This window comes from Mesoplodon mirus (assembly GCF_964341445.2).
Source record: "Mesoplodon mirus genome assembly, chromosome: 3".
Lineage (NCBI taxonomy): Eukaryota > Metazoa > Chordata > Mammalia > Artiodactyla > Ziphiidae > Mesoplodon > Mesoplodon mirus.
This window is the reverse complement of record NC_138978.1, coordinates 42356269-42381832: the sequence shown is the minus strand read 5'-3', so window position 1 is coordinate 42381832 and position 25564 is coordinate 42356269. Positions and strand designations below refer to the sequence as shown.

The 25564-nt window shown below is 55.8% G+C and overlaps 2 protein-coding genes across 2 annotated transcripts; both read right to left on the bottom strand.

The window, feature by feature from the left end:
- Nucleotides 1–5666: 5666 nt before the first annotated feature.
- Nucleotides 5667–8253, bottom strand: FOXD2 (forkhead box D2). Its single transcript, XM_082614451.1, has one exon. The coding sequence runs from the start codon at nucleotides 7905–7907 to the stop codon at nucleotides 6450–6452; it is 1458 nt and encodes a 485-aa protein (XP_082470577.1). The 5' UTR covers nucleotides 7908–8253; the 3' UTR covers nucleotides 5667–6449.
- A 16087-nt stretch (nucleotides 8254–24340) lies between these two features.
- FOXE3 (forkhead box E3) lies at nucleotides 24341–25294 on the bottom strand (the record flags this gene model as incomplete). The annotated part of the gene is made up of 1 exon (XM_082614506.1): nucleotides 24341–25294. The coding sequence occupies one exon, from the start codon at nucleotides 25292–25294 to the stop codon at nucleotides 24341–24343; it is 954 nt and encodes a 317-aa protein (XP_082470632.1).
- Nucleotides 25295–25564: the final 270 nt, after the last annotated feature.

Genomic DNA, 25564 nt, shown 5'->3' with positions numbered 1-25564 from the left:
GAATCCTACTCCGTGTACTGGGAGCCCAGGTTCTTGGATCTACTCGCCGGCTCCGCAGCTGTTCCGCTATGTAATCTTGGTCTGGTCCCTTCCGCTCCAAAGCAGTAAGTGGAACCACGCGGTGCTCAGGACCCTCTAGGCTCCTGCCATCTGGGTCCGAGGCTAGTTTAAGCGATAATCTCACTAGCTGCCCTCTCTGACTGGAGTGACACGTGGGGAAGGGAGAACTAGCTCAAAAAGATTGGATATTTACAAGGAATTCACAGTTGAGATGTGAGCCCACAGGGCCATGAAGACGCAGCCCGGAGGGAAGGCGTGGACTAGGGTATGTGTGGGGGGCAGGGGAGAGGTGATTTCCCCCCACCCAGCCGGGACCCGCACATCTGCATCTGAATGGGATGGGGGCACTAGTCTAGGAGTCCTAACAGCACCGACACCTGCTGGGTAAGGGGACACAAAGCAAGGACCCTCTGTAAGGAGCGACGAATTAATTTGGACAATAAGCCCCTCTCCGGTACCCTCAGAGGCCCCCACCGCGCCGCACACACACTGGCGGTATCCACACATCGTTTGAAATACGCTTCTCAGGGCTGCGGTGATTTTTAGGAATCGAAGGGACTGATTTAAATGTCTTGTTCCCCCAATAATTCGCCCTTTCCAGTCCTAAGATCCATGTAACCGCAATTCCCAAGATACTTCTGCCTGCGTAGGCAGAAGTGCCCCGGAGGTGAGACCATCCTAAAGGCGTTTTTCCAACATCGGGGGAAACGAGCACAGACCTCCAAGGCCCCGGCTTCCCAGGGCGAAACGCTCAGGACCCCTGTAGCAGCTGCTGTGAGCATCTCCCCAGCCGCCCGAGTGTGCGGGGTGTGACGCGTACCCCTCTGGAGCCGAGCACCGCCGAATAGCTGGGCGGGAAGGAGGCGGGTACGGGCTGAAGACCGGGGCCCTGTCGACCCCCTTCAGGAGGACGAAATTGCGGCGAGGAGGCTGGCGTGGCCGGGAGGAGGGCACCAGGCTCAGACCCCTGACGCGTGGAGAAAAGCAAAAGCGCAGACAACGAGCGACTTCCGCTCTGAGTCCGTGTGGATCGAAAAGAGAGAGCTCCGCAGACACCCAGGACTCGGAGCTGAGAGCCGAGCGAGGGTCAGAAACAACCCCAAGGGTGTCGGCGCCCAGTCCATCCCGGGGGCGCAGGCACCAGAGGAAAGCGCCTTCCTTCCGCCGCAGTCCGAAGCCTCCGGGGCTCCGGAGCGGCCCCAGCCTCGGGCCGCCAGCTTCTCCGCTAAGAAAGGAGGCGGTGCCAGCTCCGCCCTGCGCCGCACCCACTAGCTCGCGGAAAAATTCGTTCCCTAAACCAGAGCTGGGAATCTCAATCTTCCCTACATCTTTCTATATTGGTACATCTATGCCGACCTTAAAGAACAGAATAATTCCGCTCCAAAACTCCAATTAGCATTTGTTTTGCTCCTCTCAGATGCCCTGATAGACGAAGAGTTTAGGACGCTGAATTATCCTGTACGACCTCTGCCCACCTTTAGTTCTCTTTCACCGTTTCTCCGGAAATCTCAGAGCTCCAGCCCCAAGGTCAAATGTGAGCTGGGTCTCAGCATCCCGGTTGGTCCTCCTGGATGCATCACCAGGCCCCAACCCAGACAACCTTTTGAACCACGTATCGGAATAATTTAGGCGCAAACCCAAACTCGCCTCGCTTCTCTTGGCGGCATGCGCAGCGTTTGAGTTAAACTCCGACTCCGGTCCACAAAGACCCTAGCCGATCTGCCTCCTCACACCGCCCCCCTAAGCTTGAAATCCTACGAGGCACGCTCCACACGCAAATCTTTTCTCTCTTTTTCTTGCCGGGTCCCTCGTTTAAATAGCGTCGGCGCCTTTATTCGCCTGACCCTAAGCAGAGGAAAACCCGCCTGATCATCATTGTCTGGTCCGCGACCGGCCCCACCCCCGCCCCAATCAGTGTCACAAAACGCCCCTTTCAACAGATTCCAAACCCTCTTCACCCGGGCTCACCGAGCCTTCAACTTCATTAAGTGCGCGCTACGGCGGCGCTGGAGGAGGCGAAGTTTAAATAAACCGGAGCGGAGAGGGAGGAGGGGTGGGTTGCTAGTTGAACCGGAGAGGGAGAGAAGAGTTTTTGAAAAGGGGAAAAAAGTCATCAGGGGAAAAGCGCTTTGTAACCACGAAGACGCGCCCGCTGTGGCGAGAACAAATTGGATATGGAGGGGAAGTGTCCGCCCCCACCTCAGCTCCCGCTCCTGGGTGGTCCGGGGAGCCCCAGGAGAAAGAAAGATGGGGAGGAATCGGCGGTGAAAAGAATTAACCACTTTAATTGGGCTGCAAGAGAGAAATGGGGAGAGGCTCACCGATGTGCCCCGATCACCCAAACAAAATACCCTTCAGTAAAATAAAATAAAATAAAATAAAATAAAAATGAAGTAAAATGTCTGCCTTTAGCCTTGGCTTAAAGACGTATGTCAAAGTTTGAGAATCAAGGCTGTTCTCAGCCATAGAAAGCAAATCTGCAAGATGGGGAAATTCTGCCCGGAAAAACCCCCTCCCTCTTCTGTGGCCTCAGGCCTCCCGGCGCCGGATGAAAAGGAATGAAATTGAACGAAATTGAACGAAATGAAGTGAAATTGACCAGTGAAATTCGCCAATTTTCTTCCCCTTTAAACTGCCCGCTCTCAGCAGCACTCTCTGAACCCCAAGCCGATTTCTTAGCATTTTTTTTTCTCACCTGGAGACACGAAGGTGTGCCCTGGATATTTTCTTATTATTGTCACCGATCGTTGTAGCTTGCGGGGGCAGAGGCTCAGCTGTATCCACCCAAACAGCCAGGGAACCCACAAGAGCCACTCCAGATGGAACGGCCTATTTCTCCTCCCAGGAGGCTGGGCTCCCTCCTAGGTAAGCCGACTTACACTGAACACCCATCCTTATGCACCCAGAGGGTGGGAGGGAGCCACTTACAGAACCTCTCTGGTCTGGGGGAGAAAAAAAAGTCCCAGGACTCTACCATACAAACGTGCAATTCCCTCAGTCTTCTCCTTGCCCCTCCCTACAGTCCAGGCCCCAGGTGGGTCCTTGCCAGCTCTTAATTAACAGGTTCCCAGCCCACACAACCTGAAGAAGTTCTGAATTCAAAACACCCTCCCTTCTCCCCTGCCTTCAACAGTGCACATATCTCAACAATTCTTTTCTGGTATTTTTCAAGGCCAGTAATTGTATCTGGCCCAGATCTGGCCTTCTTGACCCACGGGGAAACTGGGGTCTGAATCATTGGTCTGGGACCCCAAAGATCCCTAGAAGCCCCTGCCTGGAAGGATGCATCTCACTCTTCCCCAATCCTCTTATTTCTTGCTCTTCCTGACAGAAGAGCGGGCAGACCCTCTGCCACATACATCTACACCCAGCAATAATAAGCATAGATAAATTCACACACACACACACACACACACACACCCTTCACAAAGACACACTGAAGAATCCAGAAGGATCCACTGCTTCTCCTGGAAGTAGCAGGTGTGGAAATATCTATCTACACCATCAGATATGAATTCTGGCTGACTTAATCTTCTCTCTTCTAGAGGAGAAACAAATTGGTGTCTTCTACTTGAAGCTCCAACCTACATCTGGAAGTGACATATTCATGGAAAATGAGACCATGTAAGCTATAAAGTGTTTTACTAAGGACAAACACATGGTCATGTTCAAATGTTCAACCTTCCTCAAGTGAAAAGAAATGAAATCAAATTCAGCAACAGAAGTCAATGAAGCAGGCAGCCGGAGGCCATTATCCCAGTATCAGCAGACATTTCCCTTTTTACCGTTGAATGTAACCTTACTTCTCCTGGACTATTCGATAAAATCATGGGAAGGTGGCTCCCTGCATTCAATCTCCCTCCACTCCTGCAGTCTCTCATCAAGATGGACGAGAGGGCACCTCACCTCCGGCAGAGGGGCTGCATTTAACATATGCGCCTCGAACCTTGTCTCAATTGGGGAAGGGGGTAAGAGACTTAGAAGTCCCAACCCCTCTTCCTCAGCCCTGGCGTGTTCTCACCCTGATCCCGATTCTGACCCTCTTCGTACAGGGTACTCTGTCCTCTACCTCTTCCTTCTTTCCTACTGCTTCTGATGCCTGAGAATCTGGCTAAAGCAGCCTGTATGGCTTCTCCCTGTCTGCCCCTCTCAAGTTCTCTACATCTGGTTCTCTGACCCTTTCTTCTTCCTTCTCTGTCACTTGTTTCCCAACACTCGCCTCCAGCATGTGTCTATTTTCTGTGAAGGCTGAACTGCCTCTCACTGCACCTCCATATTCCTCTTTTTCTCCTGACCGCAGTTGAATATTCAGAGAAAAGAGCTAAGTAACCATCTTTGTTTCACCCCAAGCATCACCTCTCACCCAACACCCTTGCAAATCTGGCCACTGGGAGTTCCAGGCACAGGGCTTATGGAAGACTCCAGCCAGCCCAATGGCTTTGCACTCAACTCAGGCAACAGGTTCCAGTTCTGAGCGTGACTCAAGGGTTGGGGAGGTTTACCTTAACAGAGCAGGGCCTCACGGACTCTCTCCTCTAGTTCATAGTGCCCCTCTAAGCTTCTCGGGCTAGAGGAGAGAGGGGTTTCACAGTCTCCAATTCAGGCCTTTCACTCTTAACTGTTCCATGTGCCAGGAGTGGGAGGGGGTGGCAGGGGGGAATGCAAAGAAGGCCCTACAGTGGCCAGAGAGAGACCTCTCTCCTCTTAGGGACACAGAAAGAGATGGTGACAGAGAACAGAAAACACAGAGACACGTTCACAGACGCACACAGAAATAAAAACACAGATATCCTGAAATAAAACCAACGCCCCTGCAAAAAAAAGGACAAAAAGCAAGGCCACATGACAACCCAGACAAATACAAACACAAGCTCCATGAAAGCCCCCAAGTATAGTAGCACAGACAGACTTACAGAATATGCATCAGTAAACAATTTCACTCAAATTGTACTTAATGGGTATAGATAGTGTCCATGAGCACGAGGCACCCAGATCAGCCCAGGCCACGCTAAAATCTAAACTGGAAGATGAGAATCCCCAGGTGCATTTGAAACAAAGCCTCTCTGCGGAACCCCAGGCAGAAACCTTCCTGTGACCAGAGCGAAAATGAAAGCGCTGGAGGGGTCAGTAATCCCAGAATCCTGGCCCCATTAACAGCCAAAGGCCAAGGCCACATTGTCCCCTGTATCTGATAAGCCCAAGCCCTCCTCTGCCTACCTGGGCTGCTCAGGGCCCTTCCTCACTCCACTCTGCCTAGGAGTCCGGGAGACCCCAGACTGGGAAAGGGGAGTGCAGACAAGCAGACAGAGCTGGTGACTGCTGGAGTTCACGTACATTTATTCAATTGACACCAATGGGGAGTGGGGGGGAGACAGACAGGTTTTTCTTTTCTTCCACACAAACCTTCAAACAGTTTCACAGAGTCTCCCCAAGTGGAGAAGTCTAAATCAATGCACACCCAGTGGACAGAGAATGCAGATAGCAGCCCGCTGTACAGATATTTACACATAATTACAGGACCCCTGCCACAGGATGTGCCCTGGCCGCCCCCCGCCTCTCCAGTCCCTGACCCAGACCCTCCTCTCCCACCCCAACCTCATTGCCTTTAGCTACAATAAATATCCCAGGGCCTGGGACGTAGCAGACCGCTGAGAGGGCTGCTGGCCCTGGATGGCTGGACCCAGCCGGCCAAGGGAAAGGGGTAAAGTTCCTTCAAAAGCGCCCCAACACAAAAGAGGGAGGATTTTCCTCAATGGAGTGGGATTCCGGGATTGTGCAGGGATTGTGGAGACCCCTCGCTTCACCTGTCCGTTCAACTTCGCCTGTGTAGACATTGCTGTAGGCTTCCAAGAGAACGAAGTTCCTTGGAGAACAGCAAGGAAAAAAAAAAGTTGAATTTTTCTTTTAAGCACAAAGCAGATAGTAGGTGTCTTTAAATTATAATATTGGACAATCAGGGCCTCAAAGTTGGGGAAGGAGTGTGGGAGAGGCAGAAAGAGAGACCTCTCTGCGAAGTTGGTGTTTCTGGCGGGATCTGCCGGGCCTGGGCGGGCACCTCTCCGGGAAAGCATTCTTCCGGGGCTGCCGAGAGGCGCTGAGACTGGGGAAAAGCGAAGACTTCCCCCTCCCCCTTTTACTGCTCAAACTGGAATGGGATCATGGCTAGCGACCTCGTCGCATAGACCCGGGCCTCCCCCTGAGCGACGGAGCCCGCTTCGTCCCAACTATCGGAGAGATTCCGAGCGTGGAGCCTGAAGTGCTAAGTCACGCGCGCCGGCCCAAGGTCTGGAGACTCTTCATAAATAGACTCCCTGAGTTCCGCTGCGACCGCAGGAGCTCCCGGGAGAGACTGAGGAGTGCGGGCTTCAGTGGCCCAGATCCCGACACGGTCAGAAGTGGCAGCCACTGAGGCCTGCTACTTTGCCGGCAAACGGGGGCCCTGAGGACAGGAGCGCGTCCCCGTGGTGCGAGAGGCGGATGTGGCCGGCCACTGGAGCTAGGGCCGGGGTAGTCAGCATGGCCAAGACCTGGGCCTGACCCCCAGGACCTGCCGCCGCCGAGAACGGCGATCCCGGGGAGCCCTCGCCCCCGCCCGGGGGTACTGCCCCGCCGCCACCGTGGCCCATGATGTGGTCTATAGAGAAGGAAGGCCTCTGCCCGGCCCCGGCGGCCCCGCCGCCCGCGTCCGTCTTGAGGCCCTGGCGCAGGAGCGCGGTGCCTGCTGCGGGAGGGCTCAGGGACGCGGGGTAGAAAGCTTTGGCGCAGCCAAGCTCCGCGCCTAGGAAGGCTGGCAGGCCTGAGGGGCCCGGGCCCGATCCTGTGCCCGGCGCAGGCGCAGGGGCCGGAGCCGAGGCTGCGCCCGCGAACACCGAAGCCGTCGGAGGTCCGGGTGGAGGCGCCGCGGCACGGCCTGGGGGTACCGACAGCTGGCAAGGTGCAGCGGCGGCGGCGAAAGCGAAGGCGTGCGGGTGTGGATGCGGGTGCGGAGCCGGGCCCGGCGGGGGTGCGCCGTAGGCCGGGAGCGCTAGCCCGTAGCCGTAGCCGTAGGCGCCGTAAGCCGCGAAGCCCGGCAGGAAGGCGCCGGCGTCCCCCGCCGCCGCAGCCCCGCCGCGCAACAGCAGCTCAGGGTGAGGGTGCGTGTGTGGATGCGGCGGCGGTAGCGGCTGCCGCTTAAAGCGCTTGCGGCGCCGCAGGAAGCTGCCGTTGTCGAACATGTCGGCCGACTCCGGATCGAGCGTCCAGTAGTTGCCCTTGCCCGGGTTGCCCGGCTCGCGGGGAATCTTGACGAAGCAGTCGTTGAGCGATAGGTTGTGGCGGATGCTGTTCTGCCAGGCAGGGAATTTCTCCCGGTAGTAGGGGAAGCGGCCGCTGATGAACTCGCAGATCTCGCTCAGCGTCAGGCGCTTCTTGGGGCTCTGCAGGATGGCCATGGTGATGAGCGCGATGTACGAGTAGGGCGGCTTCACCAGCGGGCTCCGAGTCGCCGCGCCCCCCGACGGCGGTCCGGGACCGGGCCCCGCCGCGCCCCGGGCGGCCGCAGTGCCTGGCCCTGGGCTTCCCGCTGCGGCCGCCGCCCCTCGGGGCGCTAGAGCGCGGGGCTCGCCGTCCGAACAGCCGCCGGATTCCTCCTCGTCGTCAGCGGCGTCCCCCTCGGCTTCCTCTGGAGGAGGCTCGGGGCCGTGGGGGAGTAGGTCCCGGGGGGCGCGGGGTCCGGAACGGGCAGGGGGCTCCCCCCCACCGCTGCCGCCGCCGCCGCCCACCACGTCTATATCTGCGTCGGCCTCGGACAGCGCGGCCGGGGAGCTCTCGGAGGACATGATCTCGCAGCAGCAGCTGCCCAGGGTCATGGTGCCGCCGCCGCCACCGCCGCTCTCCGGCTCCGCTCCGGCCGCGGCTCGGGCTCCGCCGCGCTGCCTCTGGGGCGAGTGTGTTTTGCGCGCGGGCGGGGAGGGGGCGGGGGACTGAGGCTGGCAGGGAGGGGTGTCCCCCAGCTCCGCAGCGCCCCCTCGTGGCCCACTCGGCCGCTCTCACCTCTCGATGAGCACCCGACTGGGGGTGGCTCTCTCCGCTGCCCTGGGAAACCAAGCGGGGGCCTGCGCCCCGGGCGCGGGCGGAAGGAGTTGAGGCCTTCCCTTACACAGCCGGTCTCGGCCCCCAGCCGCCCCCCTACCCCGGGAGGGGAGGTCGGTAAATTAGTTCCTCCCGCCTGGCGGCAGCCTAAGGCGGAAGAACGCGAGCCCGGGGCGGAGCTCCCTGAGCGGGGTGGGGCGGGGGCGGGCGGAGTGCCTCCGCGGAGGGGCCCGGCGGGAACAAACAGCCGCCGCGGCGGGAGCGCGGCTCGGGTGGCTCGAGGCGGGTCCTCCTTTCCCCGCAGATCCCGCAAACCCTCCGCTCCCTGGGGCCGCTGCCTTCAGTGCGCTTAGCCCTGGATGTTAAGGTTCACGCGGGCTCCAGCCGGAGGTGGGAGTAGTAGCGACAGTCCCTACCCATCATCTCCCCAAGGCAGCGCCCGGGCCACCAAGGCCGAAGCGCAGTTGGCGCGCCAGCGGAGCCTGAGACGCCCGGACCAACGCCGCCGGAGGGGGGCCCGAAGGAGCCCAAGCGGCTTCCGGCCCAAGGGCAGTCGCACTTGAGTGATCGCGAGGAGCACACTTGGCGTTCTCAGCCTCGGGCCTCGGAGAGGTGAGAGATTCCGGCTGCGCCCCTCTCCTCCCCTCCCAGGCCGGGACCCCGCCACCCATCCCGTCGCCGCGCCGCGTGGCTCCAGACGCGGCAGTGTGTACGGGGAGACCCGGGGAGCGCTCCGCCTGCCCGTCGCCCGCTTCCTAGAACTTTTCCGGGGCGCTTCTGTTGTATTTTGGGAGCGCGGACCGGTCCATCGCCGAGTTTGCCTGTATCCGACCTTCTTCTGTCTTGGTATCCGTTTGTCTCACTCAAGCCCTGTAACTCTGTGTTTCTCTCGCCCTCGGTGAATCTCTGCCTCTGTTTCCCGTGGAAACCCTGCATTTACCTGGATGTCTGTTCGTGGGTCCGAGAATCCCTCGCTCGATTTCGTCGTTTTTCCCACCCCCAGTCGCACTGCAGGGCCACTAGCCCTCCTCCCCACTCCCCCCTTTTCTGGCCGGTCTTGCAGGCTCTACAGACAGGCAGCAGGACCCACACAGAGACGTCCGTCAGTGAACCCTGACCTCAACCGCAAGCCAGTGTTGCCTTCATCTGTCAGGATCCTGTGCACACGGTGTTGGTCCTGTGCCCTTTTTCTCGCCAGCTGGGGTCCTGCCCGTAGTCCTCCTGCTTCCCTGGCCTCCCTCCAGGAACCCAGCAACCAGTAGCTCCAGCTCAGACTGGGCCCATCTCAACCTCTGGGGGTGACAGGGGAGATGGGCACTGGACGTGGTCAAGTACTGAGCCGATGGACGGGCTGCTGCCCCGACAGCGCCCCGCCGTGGTCAAAGCTCGGGCATGCGAGGCGCGAGACCCGGCTGCGCTCAGCTGTCACAGGCTGTAGGACAGTCAGCAACTTACTTCCCCCTCCCAGCCTCAGTTTCCTGCTCTGAATAGAAGTTAAGAGCCCCTGGCGCCAGGCTGCTGGGATCCCAGTCCTGGTTTCACTATTTACCTGTTCTGTAATATGTTGCTATAACTCTTTGTGTGTTTGTTCCTCTGTAAAAATGAGGTTAAAAACAGCCACCCCCTGACTAATGTGTAAACGTAGCCATATCATTCTAGGCTACTTACAAAGGAGGGTATTGAAGGCACTTTGCAGACTCTTGGGGAGAGAGAAAGGGGTTAGGGGTGGTATAGTCTCCCACCTGGGTCTCAAACCATGGTCTAGCCCTGGACTGGGTTACTGCTGCTATCTAATCCTCTCCAGTGCTGAATTAGGTCCTCTGTAGATAAGTGCTGGGAGTAGGGTGGGAGGGGATTTGCAGCCTCTGCAGGCTGTATCTCAGCAGGGTCATGTGAGGGTGGATGAAATCTCCTTTTCACCCAACAGTAGTCTCCAATCTAGTGTATTCTACAGGTGGGGCAACAGAAGCCCGCGGTGGGCGGGTGGGTGGGTGAGGACTCAATCTCCTACAACATGATAGAGCATGGCCAGGTGCATCCTTGTGGAATCCTCATGATAGAGTTCTCCATCCTCTCCAGCCATCCAGCTAGAAGCAGAAGAGAGTGGAAGGCAGGTCTGGCTGCTCATATCCCGTGAAAGCAAGTCCACTGGGCACCCCCTTCTGGGACCTCAGACCACGGGGATCCACCCAGTATGCTGGGTCTGCATAAAAATACTGTCCTTGGGAAAAAGAAGAGGTCCAGTCCTCAAACCATTGTCAGGAAATTGGACAGGGACTAGTGGCCCTGGAATCAGAATTTCCTAGGTGATAGGTCCCTCCAGGGGGGTGGAAAAAGGCCTTGGAGAGAAGTATTGATAGTTTGCATGAGTCCAGATAAACTCACATACCCAGCGTTGCTAGATTTAGCAGATTTACTTTATCTGGCAAACTTACACACACCCCAAGCTTGCTCATTACTACATGGAGCTCTTTCTGACACTCACCATCCACTACATACACACCAGCTCCAACCCAGCTCAGCTCTGCTAATGTCTAAGTAAGTGGAGGGAAATCAGCATTGACATCATGCTTTTCCATCTCACTTTCTAAATGTCTTCATTTCTAAAACGGCAAATGTGAACCAGTAGCTTCTTTCTTTGCCAGCACTCTCTCCTGGTTCCCCATGCTCCAGCGCCCTGCCCAAGTTCAGGGTAAGACTAGCTGAGACATTTGTTGCACAAATATCCTGGTTCTTGCTCCAGTCAGGACTCTCTACTTCTCTATAGAGCGGCTGCAGCCACCAGCCCCCACCTCTGCCTGGCCCTGCTGCACACTCCATGCTGCTGAGACCCAGGTTAAGGAAAGGGGACGTGGCCCCCCAACCCATTCTGCAAGGTGATTCTTAAGAAATCCTCCAGATTCTTAAAAACACACACAGTTTTATAGGAGTGGAAACTGAGGGCCAGGAGATCCAGTGACTTGCAAGGCTTTTGAAGGGCCCCCGAGTTGAGTTGGGCCCAGATGTCCAGGCTCCCAGTCTAGAGCTCCTCTGTTTATCCAAATAACTCTGCTTAACCCCTGGACGAGCTCGACTCTTGCCTGGGGAGGGGTGTTTCTGGGAGCCTCTCATTCTTCCCAAGGCTCTGGGCAAATTTGTTTTGAACAATGCCGGGAGTACATGCACTGGGGATGGGAGAAGGGCGACCCGGTATTCGGGATTCGTTTAGTTTCCTGCCCGTCTCCCGTGGCTCCAGGCTTTCCCGTCTGCAGGCTCAGCCTCTCTGACGTCTTCGGGTCGTGTGTGCGTCCCCGGGTGAGTCTGTCACTCCGCTCCGCGAAAAACTGGGTGCTCTCCCAGAAGCCCGGGCACCAGCACCCATGCCTGCAGCCTCCAAGAAGCAGGAGGCGACAGATTTAGTAGGTCTTGGTTACAATGTCACTGGTAGTTCCCCGTCCCCCTCCTTCCTCTATCTCACTATTTAGCCACCTCCCCTGAGCAGCTCAGAAACGATTGGGAGGATGCGTTTGGGGGGCGCCTGTTCAGGTGTTTTCCACTCCAAAATGTTCGGAGCACCGGGGAGAGGTTGTTGCGTGTTTATTGCGACGTGTTGCTGTCAATGGCGTCCCTCCCCTTAGGCTCCTCCCTTCCCTTCTTTTGCTCCCTGTAGACGTGCTGTTCTCCTCGCCTCGCGGGAAAGGAGAACTCTCGGTTGGTTATGAGAATGTAATTAAGTCAATCGCGAAACCGGCCGAGAGTGGCGCTGAGCTGGCTGGAGGCGGGGGCGCGGCGCGGAGATTTCCCTCTGCCTTCCCAGGGTTCGAGGGCTCAAGTGCAGCGAGCGCGGAGGTCCGCCCTCGGTGCAGCCGGGCTGCAAAGCGCCGCCTGAGCCGGGCAGGGGACCCCCACGCCTGCACACTTATTTAATTTTATTCACAAACGTGGCCAGGCTCAGGGAAAGCGACGAGACCCGCGCAGCCACCCCCTCTTCCCGTCCCTCCCTGTGGCCGCAGCTCTGGAGCAAGACGGTTGTTCGGCCGCAGCGGGTTCATCTCCCGACCCCTTTCTCCTCCCGATCTTCGCCTGCTCAAAGGCGATCGGCTCTCTTGGCCCAGAGTGGGAGGCGGGAGACTCCAGATTGTGTGACCTGCAGGGGCGAACTGCAGGCGGCGGGGCTCCCCACACACAGGAGTTCAGGGAGAGGCCGGCCCCTCTTCGAGCACAGAAACGGCAGGGCCTCCGCGTGTGCTCTTTCACCCCCAGGCGCGGGCTCAGGGGTCGGCGCCTCTGCGGCCCCGCACAGCTCGGCTACCCTCCACCTCCTGGAGGAAAAGTCTTTCTCTTCTTCCAGTGTGCACGGCCACCGCCCCCTGGCTACGTGGTTGGGGCCCCCGCGAGCACCCTCCGGCCGCAGCACTGCGCGGTCGCTGCTGGACCAGGGCGCCTCGGAGCCTGTGCACTCTCGTTCGTTCGCGGGAAGAGGGTTGCGGGCTTAGGAGAGGGTGAAAACAGCGCGGCTCCCAAACCTCCCGACTTGGGGCGTCGGCTTCGCAGTGACCGGGGCAGGGCAGGCCCCACACGCGTGGGAAATGTGCCGCCGGGCCAGGGGAGTAGGGGACGCTTCCAGGTGTGTCAGAGCGTGGGCCTCAGGTCAAAGTGTCCTGCTGTCTAAGTGCGTCCTGGGTTGCCGGGTCCGCGCGCGTGTGACTGCTCCTCCTGGCGACGGTGGCTTTGTGTGCCCAAGTACGTCCCTGAGCGACTGGCGCCGGTGCCGAGTTCTCCCTTCACGACCGCACATCTGTGACGGGGACAGCCCTGGAAGGCTCGCCAGCCAGGCCCACAGCTCCACCTCGGGTCCTAAAGGGGTGCGACCTGGTCGGGGGCTGCAGACCCACTTCGGGCCACAGCGTGACCCCGGCGGGGAAGGAGGATGGGAGAATGCGAGCCTGGGCAGGGGGCTGGGACAGTGGCGAGGAGAGGGAGGAGAGGGTACAGGGGCTTCGAGCGGAGAGCCAGGAAAACTGCAGCGGCCGTCTCCTTCCTACCCATTCCTCGCCGCCTGCGAGGGCAGCAGTGCCTCGGGAACCGGACGGCCTTTCGCAGACCGGAATTGGGGCGGCGAGCGAGGCGGGGCGTGCAGAGCCGTCCGAATTCGGTCCCCTACCCTATACACACGAACGCACACACACGCAGTCACGTTTAGCCTTTCGGAGCCCCCGGCAGGATAACTGGTGAGGCCGTAAGCCCCCGCGCGGGCGGGGAAACATTGCCGGGCCTGAGCCCTCCGAAGCTGCTGCGGAGTCACATAAGCCCCGCAGAAGCCAAGCGAGGGGACCAGCGGGAGTTCTGGCCCTGCGGCGCGGACGCTGGTGACGGATTCCTGGGAAACAGCGACCTCTGGAGGAACCGCGCATCCACGCAGAGAGGCAGGAACTGAACCACCGTGTCTGGGACCAAAGCGCCCCTTCCCCACCCTACTCCTTTGGCAAAGTCACCCAGAGACTCATAACCTCCAGACTCCTCTTTGCGCATGCTTGCTTCCTTTCCCAGCCTGTACCCAGGCTTCAAATCCTGGCTCAAATCCCGCCTTCTCCAGAAAGAAGCCTTTTTGAAAGCCCAACTCATCTTCCTCTCTTCCTGCTCTGAGCTCCTCAGAACCTAAAGCCCGAAACCTCTACTCGAGCAGTACACTGCACTACACGACCCACCTGCTTCCTGCCTCCCCTTCTCCAAAGAAACCATTCGTCCATCCACTCCACCCACCCTTTGCATTCCTCGCTGGATGTGCTGTTTTTCTTCCCCACCCCACCAGTAAATAAAGAATGAAGGGGCTTCCCTGGTGGCCAGTGGTTGAGAGTCCGCCTACCGATGCAGGGGACATGGGTTCGTGCCCCGGTCCGGGAAGATCCCACATGCCGTGGAGCGGCTGGGCCCTTTAGCCATGGCCACTGAGTCTGCGCATCTGGAGCCTGTGCTCCGCAACAGGAGAGGCCACAACAGTGAGAGGCCTGTGTACTGCAAAAAAAAAAAAAAAAAAAAGAATGAAGTCATTTATCCCAAAATTGGACTGTAGATTTTCAAAGTTCCTTTCCCAGATGGGGAAAGTGAGACCCAGAGAGCGGCTTACTTGCCCAAGGTCACACAGCAAATTGATTGCAGAGGTGGAACCAGATCCCTAGTCTCCCATTACTCAGCCCAGAGCCCTCTCCATTTCACCGGAATGGGGAGGGGAAATGCAAGAAGGAACTTTGTGTGTGTGTGTGTGTATGTGTGTCTGTATGTGTGTATGGTGGGGGGGCAGGGGGCGGGTTCCTGTTCCAGGACCGGGCAGTAAGGAAGGAAGGGAGGGCAAAGTTGCCCTGGAAGGTCAGACTCTTCCTTCCCGCAACTCCCAAACCACTTTGAAGGGCTGCATATTTCAGGGCTTGGCTGAGTGTCTTATATCAGCAGGCACGTCTGCTGGAGGCTGCAAACAGCTTCAATTCAGGCAAATACCACCCTCCCCTCTGCCAGGGAAAAGGAGAGAGGGGGCATTAATAAATACCCAGAGGGTGCTTCTGAGATCCCAGATCAGCAGGAGGAGGCCTTCTGGTGCTTGCAGTTAGAAAGTTAAAGGAGAAGCTGTGGGGGGAGGGTGGTGATTTGCATGTAATTTGTATGAGGCTCCAGTGATACCTGCCTGGCAGCCTGCGGCCTCCTCAGAGATGCTTTCCTTCTGGGTATCATGTGCTTCTCTGCACAGGCTACCAGGCAGCCTGGCCCCTGCCTGCTTGTCCAGCCTCATTTCCAACCCCTGCACTACGCTACCTCTGATTTGCTTTTTCTCACCTCTTCAGCTTTGCATGCTGTTCGTTCCTTCCTGGCTCATTCCTCCTAATCCTTTGTCCATTTCAAATGTCAAGTTTTATAAGCTGCTTCCCCCATAACACCCCCACACTGGCCAGGCTGTGAGGGGCCCCTGCCTCTGCTCACAAAATGCTAATTCCCTCTTTTGTCATGATTTGTTTTTTAGTCTGTCACCCTCTGTAGACTGTGAGCTCCTTGAGAACAGGCATTATATGGTCTTCATCCTCATCTTTCCTTCTCTACAAAATGGGGACAATAATGTACCTACCTCATTTGTTGTTGTGAAGATTAAATGAGATAATGCATAGAAGACACTTAGCCCAGTGCCTGAAACTTTGAAAGAAGCTCAATAAATGTTTCTTATCACTATCTTCATCATCATTAAACATTCTACCTCCTGCCAGGCACAAAATCCAACACATAATAGGTACTCAATTAATGTTAGATATGTGGAAACATGAATGAGTGAATGAGTGAATGAGTGAATCATACAACATACTTCTCACTCTGCGACTCTAGATAAGGTCGTATCTAGCTTACGTCATCAACAGAGATATGTGTTCTCTAAGGTCAGACATTGTTTCTCCCCCATCAGTCCCCATCCCTGAAGGGAGGAGAATGTGTGCCCCCATCAGAGAGAGTTATTCCCTGGTCCCTGACCCCAGCAGTCACTGGATTTCTCTCTCATGCTCTCTACCTCAGTTTCCTTCTTTTAAAATGGTTCTGACCAATCAAACCAGCCAAACCCCACCAAAATCTCCCAGGGGCTCTCCATTGCTTATGAGACAAAACTCAGTCTCCTTAGCATGGTGAGCCAAACATGTTCTGTTTTGAGATGTCCCACCTCTCTGTTGGGTAACACCTCCCCTCCTGTATTCCATGTGGTCCTGATGGGACTGTCCAATCCTTGTACCCCTCACACTTACCTCCAGGGGCAGACAGGCAACCTGGCTGGATCAAACATAGCATTGCCCGTCCAAGGCCTGGTGATAGGTCTAGGCAGGAGTAAGTGACCTAAGCTGAGCCAATCACTCCTTCTACAAGATTCGATTTATAGACTCTGAGACACCAGGATATAAGGACTCTGGGGCTCTGGGAGGGGCGCTTCTCCTTTTGGATCAGAAGATTAGCAGGTAGGCCTAGCTTCCAGCAACCATCCTTCCTGTCCTGTGGAGAGTGCTGTTTGACAGCCCATCCACAGAAGAAAACACCCTAAAGGGACACAGCTTAGTAACAATGTTAAGTCCTCTGGCTCTGCCTGAAACTAGAAGCCTTAGACTTCCCACATATTCTAAAGATATTCCCCTTTTTTGCTTAAGGTAGTTGCATCAAATTTCTGCTTGTTTGAGATTAACTTCACAAACAGCGGAGCCACAGGAAAGACGGATCCTGGGTTCCTGAGACCATTGCGGTGCCACACCATCCTGAACTGCCTGCACAGACTTTTATGTGAAAAGGAAACAAACTTCAATCTTGGTTAAGGCACTGTTGTGGAATTTTCTTTGGTAGGCGAGGTTCTGGGGGAGGGGTGTCTGTTAGTCACAGCTGAACTTAACCCTAATTAATACAGGGAGGGGTGGGGGAATGTCCCATAGACATAAAGGCCTGGTCTGGGGTGTTAGCCTGGAGAATAAAGGGCTCGGGGCTGACACAGCTGCCATCTCCAAACCTCTGCAGGGTTGACCTGGAACACAGGCCAAGGCAAAAGGGAGCCAGAAGGTTGTAAAGAGACTCAATTTCTGTGACTCCATGGAAGGAAAAAAATTCCAACAGGGCTTGTCCCTCAGAGATTCGATCTGCTACTTTGATGGTAGTGAGCTCCGCATCACTGGAAATGCATGAGTAGAGGCTGGATAATCACTGGGCAGGAATCTCAGAGGCATCCAGGTGTAGCAGAAGGAGTACAGGTCTTAGAGCTCGGTTTTCATTGTGCTCTCACCACTTATTTGTCTCAAATAATCTCAGCCTCAGTTTTCTCATTTGTAAAGTATCCAGGTAGCTGGGGTGGAGACAGAGACCAAGGAAATTTCCTAGCGCCACCTCACAGGGATTCCTGAGACCTAGTACTCTAGTTGGAGCGAACTATGAGTCAGGAGGCCTTTGTGAGGTTCCTCGCTCTCTTCAACCTTGACATTTTTGAGCATGCCTGCTCCAACCTGCCAAGAGAATGCACCCCCCCCACCCCGGTTTGTCCATGAGACTGGAGAAGAGCAGTTGCACCTGAGTCCCGAGGCCTGGGATCTTCTCCCAGTCCTGCCCCTTTCTTCCTGTGTAACCTCTGTCCCTCCCAGGTCCTCAATATCCTCATCTGACATGTGAGAAGTGCATCTTCTGTTCTGGACAGTCTGGATCCAGAATCAGGGCTCTTTTTTTTTTGACTGCGTTGGGTCTTCGTTGCTGTGTGCAAGCTTTCTCTGGTCGCGGTGAGCGGGGGCTACTCTTCGTTGTGGTGTGCGGGCTTCTCATTGCAGTGGCTTCTCTTGTTGCAGAGCATGGGCTCTAGGCGCACGGGCTCAGTAGTTGTGGCACACGAGCTCTAGAGCACAGGCTCAGTAGTTGTGGCACACGGGCTTAGTTGCTCTGCGGCATGTGGGATCGTCACAGGCCAGGGCTCAAACCCGTGCCCCCTGCATTGGCAGGTGGATTCTTAACCACTGCGCCACCAGGGAAGCCCCAGAATCAGGGCTCTTAACTACTGTGCCCTACCTATAATTCCAAATGTGAGCAATTACCATTCACAGCAATACTAATTATCATGTTTCTGCACAGCCTGGCCTCACCCAGGTTCTTTCTCATTCCAGCCCAGGTCAGCCCCGAATGGCACGCTGTCTGCCACATGAGCTGAGGTCACAGGTCTGGGATGACCCCCAAGGTTCCCAGGCTGTGGAGGGACTTGCTTTCAGCCAGGAGTTTGTCTCCCCTTAGTCACATGCTTGCCTCTCAAGGGGCTCTGTTTGATCTTCCCTTGTCCACTCTGTCTCACAAAGCAGGGGCTACTCAGATTTCCGGGATTAGAAGCAATGAAATGGGAAATCCGAGGCCAGAGAGGAGCAGATCTTAGAATGTGATTCTATGATCAGGAAAAGGGAGTCATGACTGGAGCCCGGATGGGGAGGGCCAGGAGGGGAGTTGGCAGCATCTGGCAGGAGGCCTGGAGGCTGGAACAGTAGAGGTCCAAAGAGCTAGCTCCCTGCACCTGTCAATGATGCCCAGGGCTTGGGGGCTAGAAGGGAGAAGGGGCCATCACCCTGCACAAGTTGATGGCCAGAGCACAGACCCCACCCAGGTGGAGGTGGCAAGTGCCCGGCCTTCCCAAATCTAGAAGCCAAAGCATCTGCGGGAAGGCCACTGGGGAGGAGGGCAGTGAGGGTTGAGAAGGTGAAATTCTGACCATAGTCACTAAGGGTCCCTTTGATAAATAAAAGAGGACAGCTGCCAAAAGAACCATTGTGACCACACAGGGAGGTTGGTGTCTTGATAAGCGCTGTGTGGAAATGCACTTCTAGGAAGTTTTCCTGCAAATATACCTGCACACATGATATATGTACGAGATCTCGTGGCTGGTTTGGGAATGTCAAAAGGTTGGAAACAATGCAAATACCCATCAATAGTGGGTTTATTAAGCAAATAACGGCACATCTACATAAGGGAATAGTATGCTGTGTAGAATAGAATAAGGAAGTTCTTTATGTATTGATTTGGAAAGAGTTCTAAGATATATTTGTGTGTGGGGGGGGGCTTGTTGCTGTTTTTTGTTTTTTTGGCCGTGCCACGCAGCATGCGGTGATCTTAGTTCCCCAGCCAGGGACGGAACCGTGTCCCCTGCAGTGGAAGTGCAGAGTCTTAAGCACTGGACCACCAGAGAAGTCCCCTAAGATATATTGTTGAGTGAAAAAAGTCAAGATACATGACAGTGTAAATATTATGCTACCAATTTGTTTTTTTAAGGAGAAAATAATGTATATTTGTTTTGTATATGCAACAAAAATATCTAGAAGGATGAATTGAAAACTAATAACTGATTACCTGTTGGGGCAAATACGGAACACAAATGGAAGAGAGACTTTTCACTGAATACTTTTTTATACTTTCAAAGCCAAGTAAATGTATTGCCTATTTAACAATTAAATAAATACTTTAAAAGAAACAGTGGAATCATTCCAATAAATAAGGCTGAGTGTGCAGCACATAAGAGTAATAAAAACCATTACTGTGCACTGAACAGTTTCTCTGGGCTCCATCCTGAGGAAATGGGTGGTGGCTGCAGTGTGGAAAGCAGGGGCGTCAGAGCCCCACCTAGTGGGTACCTGTGAGCGTTGGCCTGCCACCCTCAGGCAGAGCAGTAGGGAGTCTGGAAGCTAGGACCCCAGACTTCCTTTCTTCCTTGCCCTCCTTCTCTTTTGTTCCCAGCCCTCTATCTTTGGGACCTCTTGGTCCCACCTAAATGGCTTTGGAAGTAGTCAGACTTTTTCAGTTTGCCAGTCTGGACAAGGATTAGGATTGAGGAAAGGGGATTTCATAGGAACTGGAGCAGCAGACTCTCCCCTCCCTTCCTTCAAAACCCAAACCAAGCTCACCTCCTCCAGGAAGAATTCCTTGTGAAACTCACCAAGCCCCAGCCCCTCCTCAACTCAGGGAGGTGGTCTGATGCCCAAGGTGGGGCCTGTGTCTCCCTGAAGCAGGGTCCAGGCCTCTTGTTTCTAATTCTCTTCATCCTCTAAACCCCAAGTCCAGCTTCTAGACAAGGGATATCTCAGGCCAAAGCCAGGTGTGCCCAGCCCTGGCCAGGCTGCCCAGTGAGGGAGATAGTGGACAGAAAAGACACAGACCCTGTCCTGGGAAGCCCCCAGCCGGGCGGGTCAGAATATCCTTACCCACGGTCGCAGTGGCTTGATTGGTTACAAAGGCCATCCCACCCAGGCAGAGAGGCCAGGGCACATTCCCCCTGTTTCAAAGGAGCCTGAGGCTGAGCTCAGGGCAGAGACCCAAACCAGTGAGTGACCAAGGTGACCTCATAGCTCCCTCATCTTGTCAGCACTCTGCACACTATATTGTCACCCGCCGATACTTGACTCTTCTGAATGGCAGTGTCTGATTCAGCTCTGAGTCCTCAGCTGGGGAGGGGCACACAATCAGGGAGCTTGGAGAGAGTTGTGAATTGCTGTGAAGGACAGAGAAAGGAAAGGCCTTGCCTAAGCGTGTGACCTGGGACTAGACCCCAGGTTTCTGACCCCAGCCCAGCATGCTTTCTTCTCTTTCCCTCTTACAGAGTGGATCAATCCTCTGCACCTAGGACTGCCCACCCCACCCACTTTCCAAGCCCTTCTACAATGGGTCAGCATCAAGGGCTACCAAGAAGAATGGGGGAGGACAGAAGATCTGGGAGGGCTTCCCAGGGTAGGTGGGAACTACAGCCGGTTTTCCTCTTCTAAAACAAATCTCTGGGCTCCCCATGAGCAAGTGCCTTTCAGCCACGGGAAGCCACCCTGAGCCCAAAATAGCATCCAAATGGATCCTGGCTTCCTTCCACTGATTTCCTGCTCAAATCAGGTGCATACAAGGTGGCCAATAGGTGGCGCTTTTGTCTCCACAAAATTAATGAGGGGAGAAGGGGGGAGAGAGAGAGAGAGGAGTTCAGGGAAAGGAGAGAGAGAGGGGAAGTGTCCAAGAGGGAGGAAGTGGAAAACTGGAAGAAAAAGGAAACCAGAACTTGTCATTTGGCTTAGAAAAGTAGCTTTCAAGATCAGGACTGTGGGTGTGAGTTGGGGGGGCATGGATATTGGGGTGAGCTGAGGAATTTTATTGGTGTCTGGGCCTTTCCATCTAAGTTTCCACCTCCACTGGCCTCTTTCTCAGAGGAAGAGAGTGACTTTGGAGCCAGGGGAACCTGGAGTCCAGTTCTGAGTCAGTTACTTTGCAGCTTGACCTGGGTAAGTCACTTAACCTTTATGAGCCCCAATTTCATCATCTATTAAGTGGAGCTAAGAATTCTAATAATGCCATCCTGCATTCCAGGAATAAACTGTACTTGCTTGATTGTGCATGTTTGTAATACACTACTGGCTTCAATTTGCTGATATTTCATTGAGGAACTCTGCATCTTCTTTCGTATGTGAGAATGACTGTATTTTGCGTGTTCACCCCTTCTTTATCAGTTGTTTTTTTAAATAAATAAATTTATTTACTTATTTATTTTTGGCTGCACTGGGCCTTCGCTGCTGCACTCGGGCTTTCTCTAGTTGCGGTGAGCAGGGGCTTCTTCATTGCGGTGCATGGGCTTCTCATTGCGGTGGCTTCTCTTGTTGCGGAGCACGGGCTCTAGGTGCACAGGCTTCAGTAGTTGTGGTTCACAGGCTCTAGAGCGCAGGCTCAGTAGTTGTGACGCATGGGCGTAGTTGCTCAGCGGCATGTGGGATCTTCCCGGACCAGGGCTCGAACCCATGTCCCCTGCATTGGCAGGCGGATTCTTAACCACTGCGCCACCAGGGAAGTCCCACTTGGTGATTTTTTAAAGACACAATTGAATTAGGGTTTTGTTTTGTTTTTTCAACACCTCCCAAGGTGTCAAAATTCTTAAGGCACTCTATGATATGTAGCTTTCCAGACAATGAACTCTGTAAGGGCGTAAACACTCTCGTATTTGTATCTGTATTGGCCTCAGAGCCCAGCACAGGGCCTGGCACACAGTAAGCCCTCAATGCTGTTGAATAAAGGAAAATTAAAGAGGCATTTTTGAAATAAAATCTTTCTGATTTTCCAGCTCAGCAGTGACCTTTCTAGTATTTCTGTGCAGACATTTCCCATCTTGTCCTCACTATTTCAAGATCCCAGGGACAGAGACCTACGTGGCAGAGGCAGGAATTGAATTCAGAACTCAAGAAGCACTTCCTGGCTTCGGTAGAGTAAGAAGGGTCCTCACCTTCCCTTCCGTGGAAATTTTTTGGATTTAGAAGGAATTTTTCAAGAAGTGCTGTGAGGCGGGAGGAGGGGCTGTAACACCATTCGGAGAAGAAGAAAGTTCGCATTTTCATCTCTGTGGAGCTCTACTCCTTAGAGAACTGAGGGCAGGAGCTTCGATACCTGTTGGGCCCCAGGGAGGGGCAGTTTTCTTATTGGACCAATGGGGACCTAGTCTCCACCTCCACCTCTTTCACCTCTTTCAGCTCTTTTGCAGATCACCATGAGGACTAAAAGTGAGAATGGGTAAGAAGATGCCAAAGTACTGTCAACCCAATCATTATTCAGTAAGTCAGGCACAATATTAGACACTAGGGATTCATTCATTCAGTCAGTCAGTCATCAAATATTAAGTGAAGGGCGACTATGCATCAGGCAAATTAGATCTGACTCTTGCCCACAGGGGTTAATAGCTGAGGGAGCAGGGTCTATCCAGGGCATTTCATACCAAGACTGTGCATACCTACTGCCCTACCTCCAAAGAGGGCCTGCCCTGCCTTCTCAGATTTCCTGAACCAGTCTTCTCTATGAGCTGCCTCCGCTCCATGTTCACCCTCAATCACTGCCCCGGAGCTTTAAACTCTTGTATCTAAGAGAGGAGCACCAGGCACGTCCAACATGCAAATCACGTTCACCCTGGGCTCAGTCACACTGATCCCCTCCCCCGCCCTTCCCCACACCTAATCCAGGCCCTACTAGACTGAAAACCCTGGGGCAAAGGAGCTTGGAAAAGCCTGATGCTTAGCATTTGGGTCAGCACCAGAGAGCAGGATAGGGTCAAAGGCCAACTCCCTCCCTCATGCTGCAACCTCCTAGTCTCTGCTCAGTGCTGCCCTGTCCTTGGTGCTGGGGACAGTCATGAGTCAGCTCAGGTCCTTGCTGCCCCAGCTCCCAATCCAGCAGGGGAGGTAAAACAGGGGCCATAGTTGATGGTGCAGACTCGAGCTTCATCCAGCGGGGCATGTATGGTTCTGCAGCCTGGTCCCACTCCTTAAAGTAGGGAGTGGACTTTTAAACTGAGCCCCAGCCTTGGTGCCTTTCCTTCAGAATACTGTGCGTATACTAATCACCCGGGAATTTTGTTAAAATGTGGAATCTGATGATTCAGTAGATCTGAGCTAGAGCTTGAGATTATGCATTTCTAACGAGCTCCCAGGTCTCTGGGACCTGGACCACAGTTTGAGTGGAAGGCTCTAGAGCTCTTGTCTCATTTATCTGAGAACTGATTGGTAATGTCTCTTCCCCACGGATCCGTAAGCTCCTTAAGGCAGGGATCTTGCCCATTTGTTTAGTGATATATTCCCGGTGCTTGGCACATTCAGTAAGTCCTTGTTGGAGGAGTAGCCAACGCTCCCTTATCCATGGGAGCTGGGAATAACCCCACACAGCAGACAAACCCACTGGCCAAATACACTCATTTGCACGCCCCATCTCATCTCTACCAGCCTCCACGGCAGGTGATGGCATTTTACCAGGCCTACTATGTGCACAGCTATGGCTTAATCACATCCTAATCCTACTTCATGAACCTCTGCCTAATAACTCACAAGGGGCTCACCCCATGTGGTGACCCAAGATCCTGAGCAAAGCTCCCCCACTGCCTCCCCCACTGCCTCCCCAGACCACTGCCTCCCCAGACCACTCCCCCAAGTCACCAGCCGACACACCGGACCCAGAGGAAGACTTCTTCTTTCTTTTTAATTAAAAATAATAATAACCTAACAAGTCCCAAGTTTTCCATATGGTGGGGCAGCCCACTAACTCCCCTTGCAGTCAAGGAACCCCTGGTGCTGCTTGTCTCAGAGATGAAGAACTGTCCTCTGGGTCTGCAAGAGCTCAGCCAGGTGCGTCTGTGTGGAAGGGGAGCGCTCTCCCAGTAAGAAACCGAGAACGTACAGGTAACTGGGGGTGCGGGGACAAACTTGTGGGGGAATGAAGGGACAACAGCAAGGGAGTCATAAACCCGGGAGTCTGACCTGGGTTTGACGCCTTGTCTTATAAAAACACCAGGGAAGGTTAAAGAAGTGAGGAGCCAGTCGGGAAGTGGCTTGAGATAGAAGGTCTGGCTTCAGAAGGCTTGGAATTCACCAGAAACCCAAGGTGAGGGCTCACAGGTGGTGATCCAGGGTCCCCAGACGTGGGACCCAAAAGAGCGCTGGCGAGTGGGGGGGCGTGCACAGTGGAGGGAGAAGAAACGGGGGCCTCACAGTTCGCGGTGGGGAGGGGGATTCAGTCCGGTGGAGCGACAGCGGGAGGCTCCCCAGAGATGCGGGGGGCAGAGACAGATGCAACAGGTGTGCTCAGTCCATCAAGCAGAACTGGGAGCTCCGAGGTGCGCTCCAAGCCAAGGGGGCAGAGATGGGGGCTCCCAGGCAGCGCCCCGTCCTGGGGAAGAGGGGCCCGAGCCACTCCGCCAGGCTGGAAGGGCTCACAGGTAGCGCTCCAGCCCCGGCGCGTAGCCCGGCGGCCGCAGGTAGGCCTCCCCCGGGCCGAGCGGGCCGAGCGCGGCCGCCGGCCCTGCCAAGGCCAGCAGCGGCTCGGCGGGCAGCGGTCCGGGGCCAGGACGCGTCGGGGGCAGCCCCAGGCGGTCGGGCGGCGGCGAGTAGAGAGGCGGGGAGGCGGCTGCCGCGCAGGGCGGGAAGGCGGCGTCAGGCGCAGCGCAGCAGGGCGGCTCGGGGGCGCCCAGCCCCGCCAGCTCGGGCGGCAGGCTCACCAGGCTGTCGACGCTGAAGAGGCGCGCGGGCGGTGTGGAGCCCGGAGCGGCGGGAGGAGGCGGCGCGAGCAGCGCGGGGCCGGGCGCGTAGGGCGCGTAGGGGAAGGGCGGCGGGCCGGCGGCGGGCGCGGGCGGCGCGGCAGGGAGCGCGGGCATCTCGGCGCGCTTGAAGCGCTTGCGGCGCCGCAGGAAGCTGCCGTTGTCGAACATGTCGGCGGCCGCCGGGTCGAGCGTCCAGTAGTTGCCCTTGCCCGGGTTGCCCGGCTCGCGGGGCACCTTGACGAAGCAGTCGTTGAGCGTGAGGTTGTGGCGGATGCTGTTCTGCCACTTGCGCGGGCTGTCGCGGTAGAAGGCGAAGCGCTCGGTGATGAAACGGTAGATGGCGGCCAGCGTGAGGCGGCGGCCCGGGGCGTGAGCCAGCGCCATGGCGATGAGCGCGATGTACGAGTAGGGCGGCTTCCCTCGCTGCAAGGGCCGCCGACGGCGGCGGCCCGGGCCCGGCGCCGGCGCAGGTTCCGGCTCCCCGCGGCCTGCGGCCGCCTCCTCGGGCTCCGGCCCGGGCTCGGCTCCGGCAAGCGGCGACGGCGGCGGCCCCGACGGCGCGACCGAGGGCGGGGCCGGGAAGCCCGAGAAAGCGGCGGGCGGCTCCATGTCGCTGAGCCCAGGCATGAGAAAGCGGTGGGCTGCCCGAGCTCTCGGAGGGAGCTGGGGCCGCTGACCCGCCTTATATGGACACGGCCCCCTCCCCCTGTGCCCCAAACCAGGGGCGAGGGCTCGGACCTTCTCCGCTGGCCAGCGCCTCCCCTCTAATTTGCCTTCCCAATCCTCTTACGATGCTGACAATTCTCCCCCATTCCCATCCCCACCCCCCAACATTTCACCCCTCCCTTGGTCTCGTCCCTTTGGGTCAGTCAGTCCCAGACCCAGCCTCATCCCTTC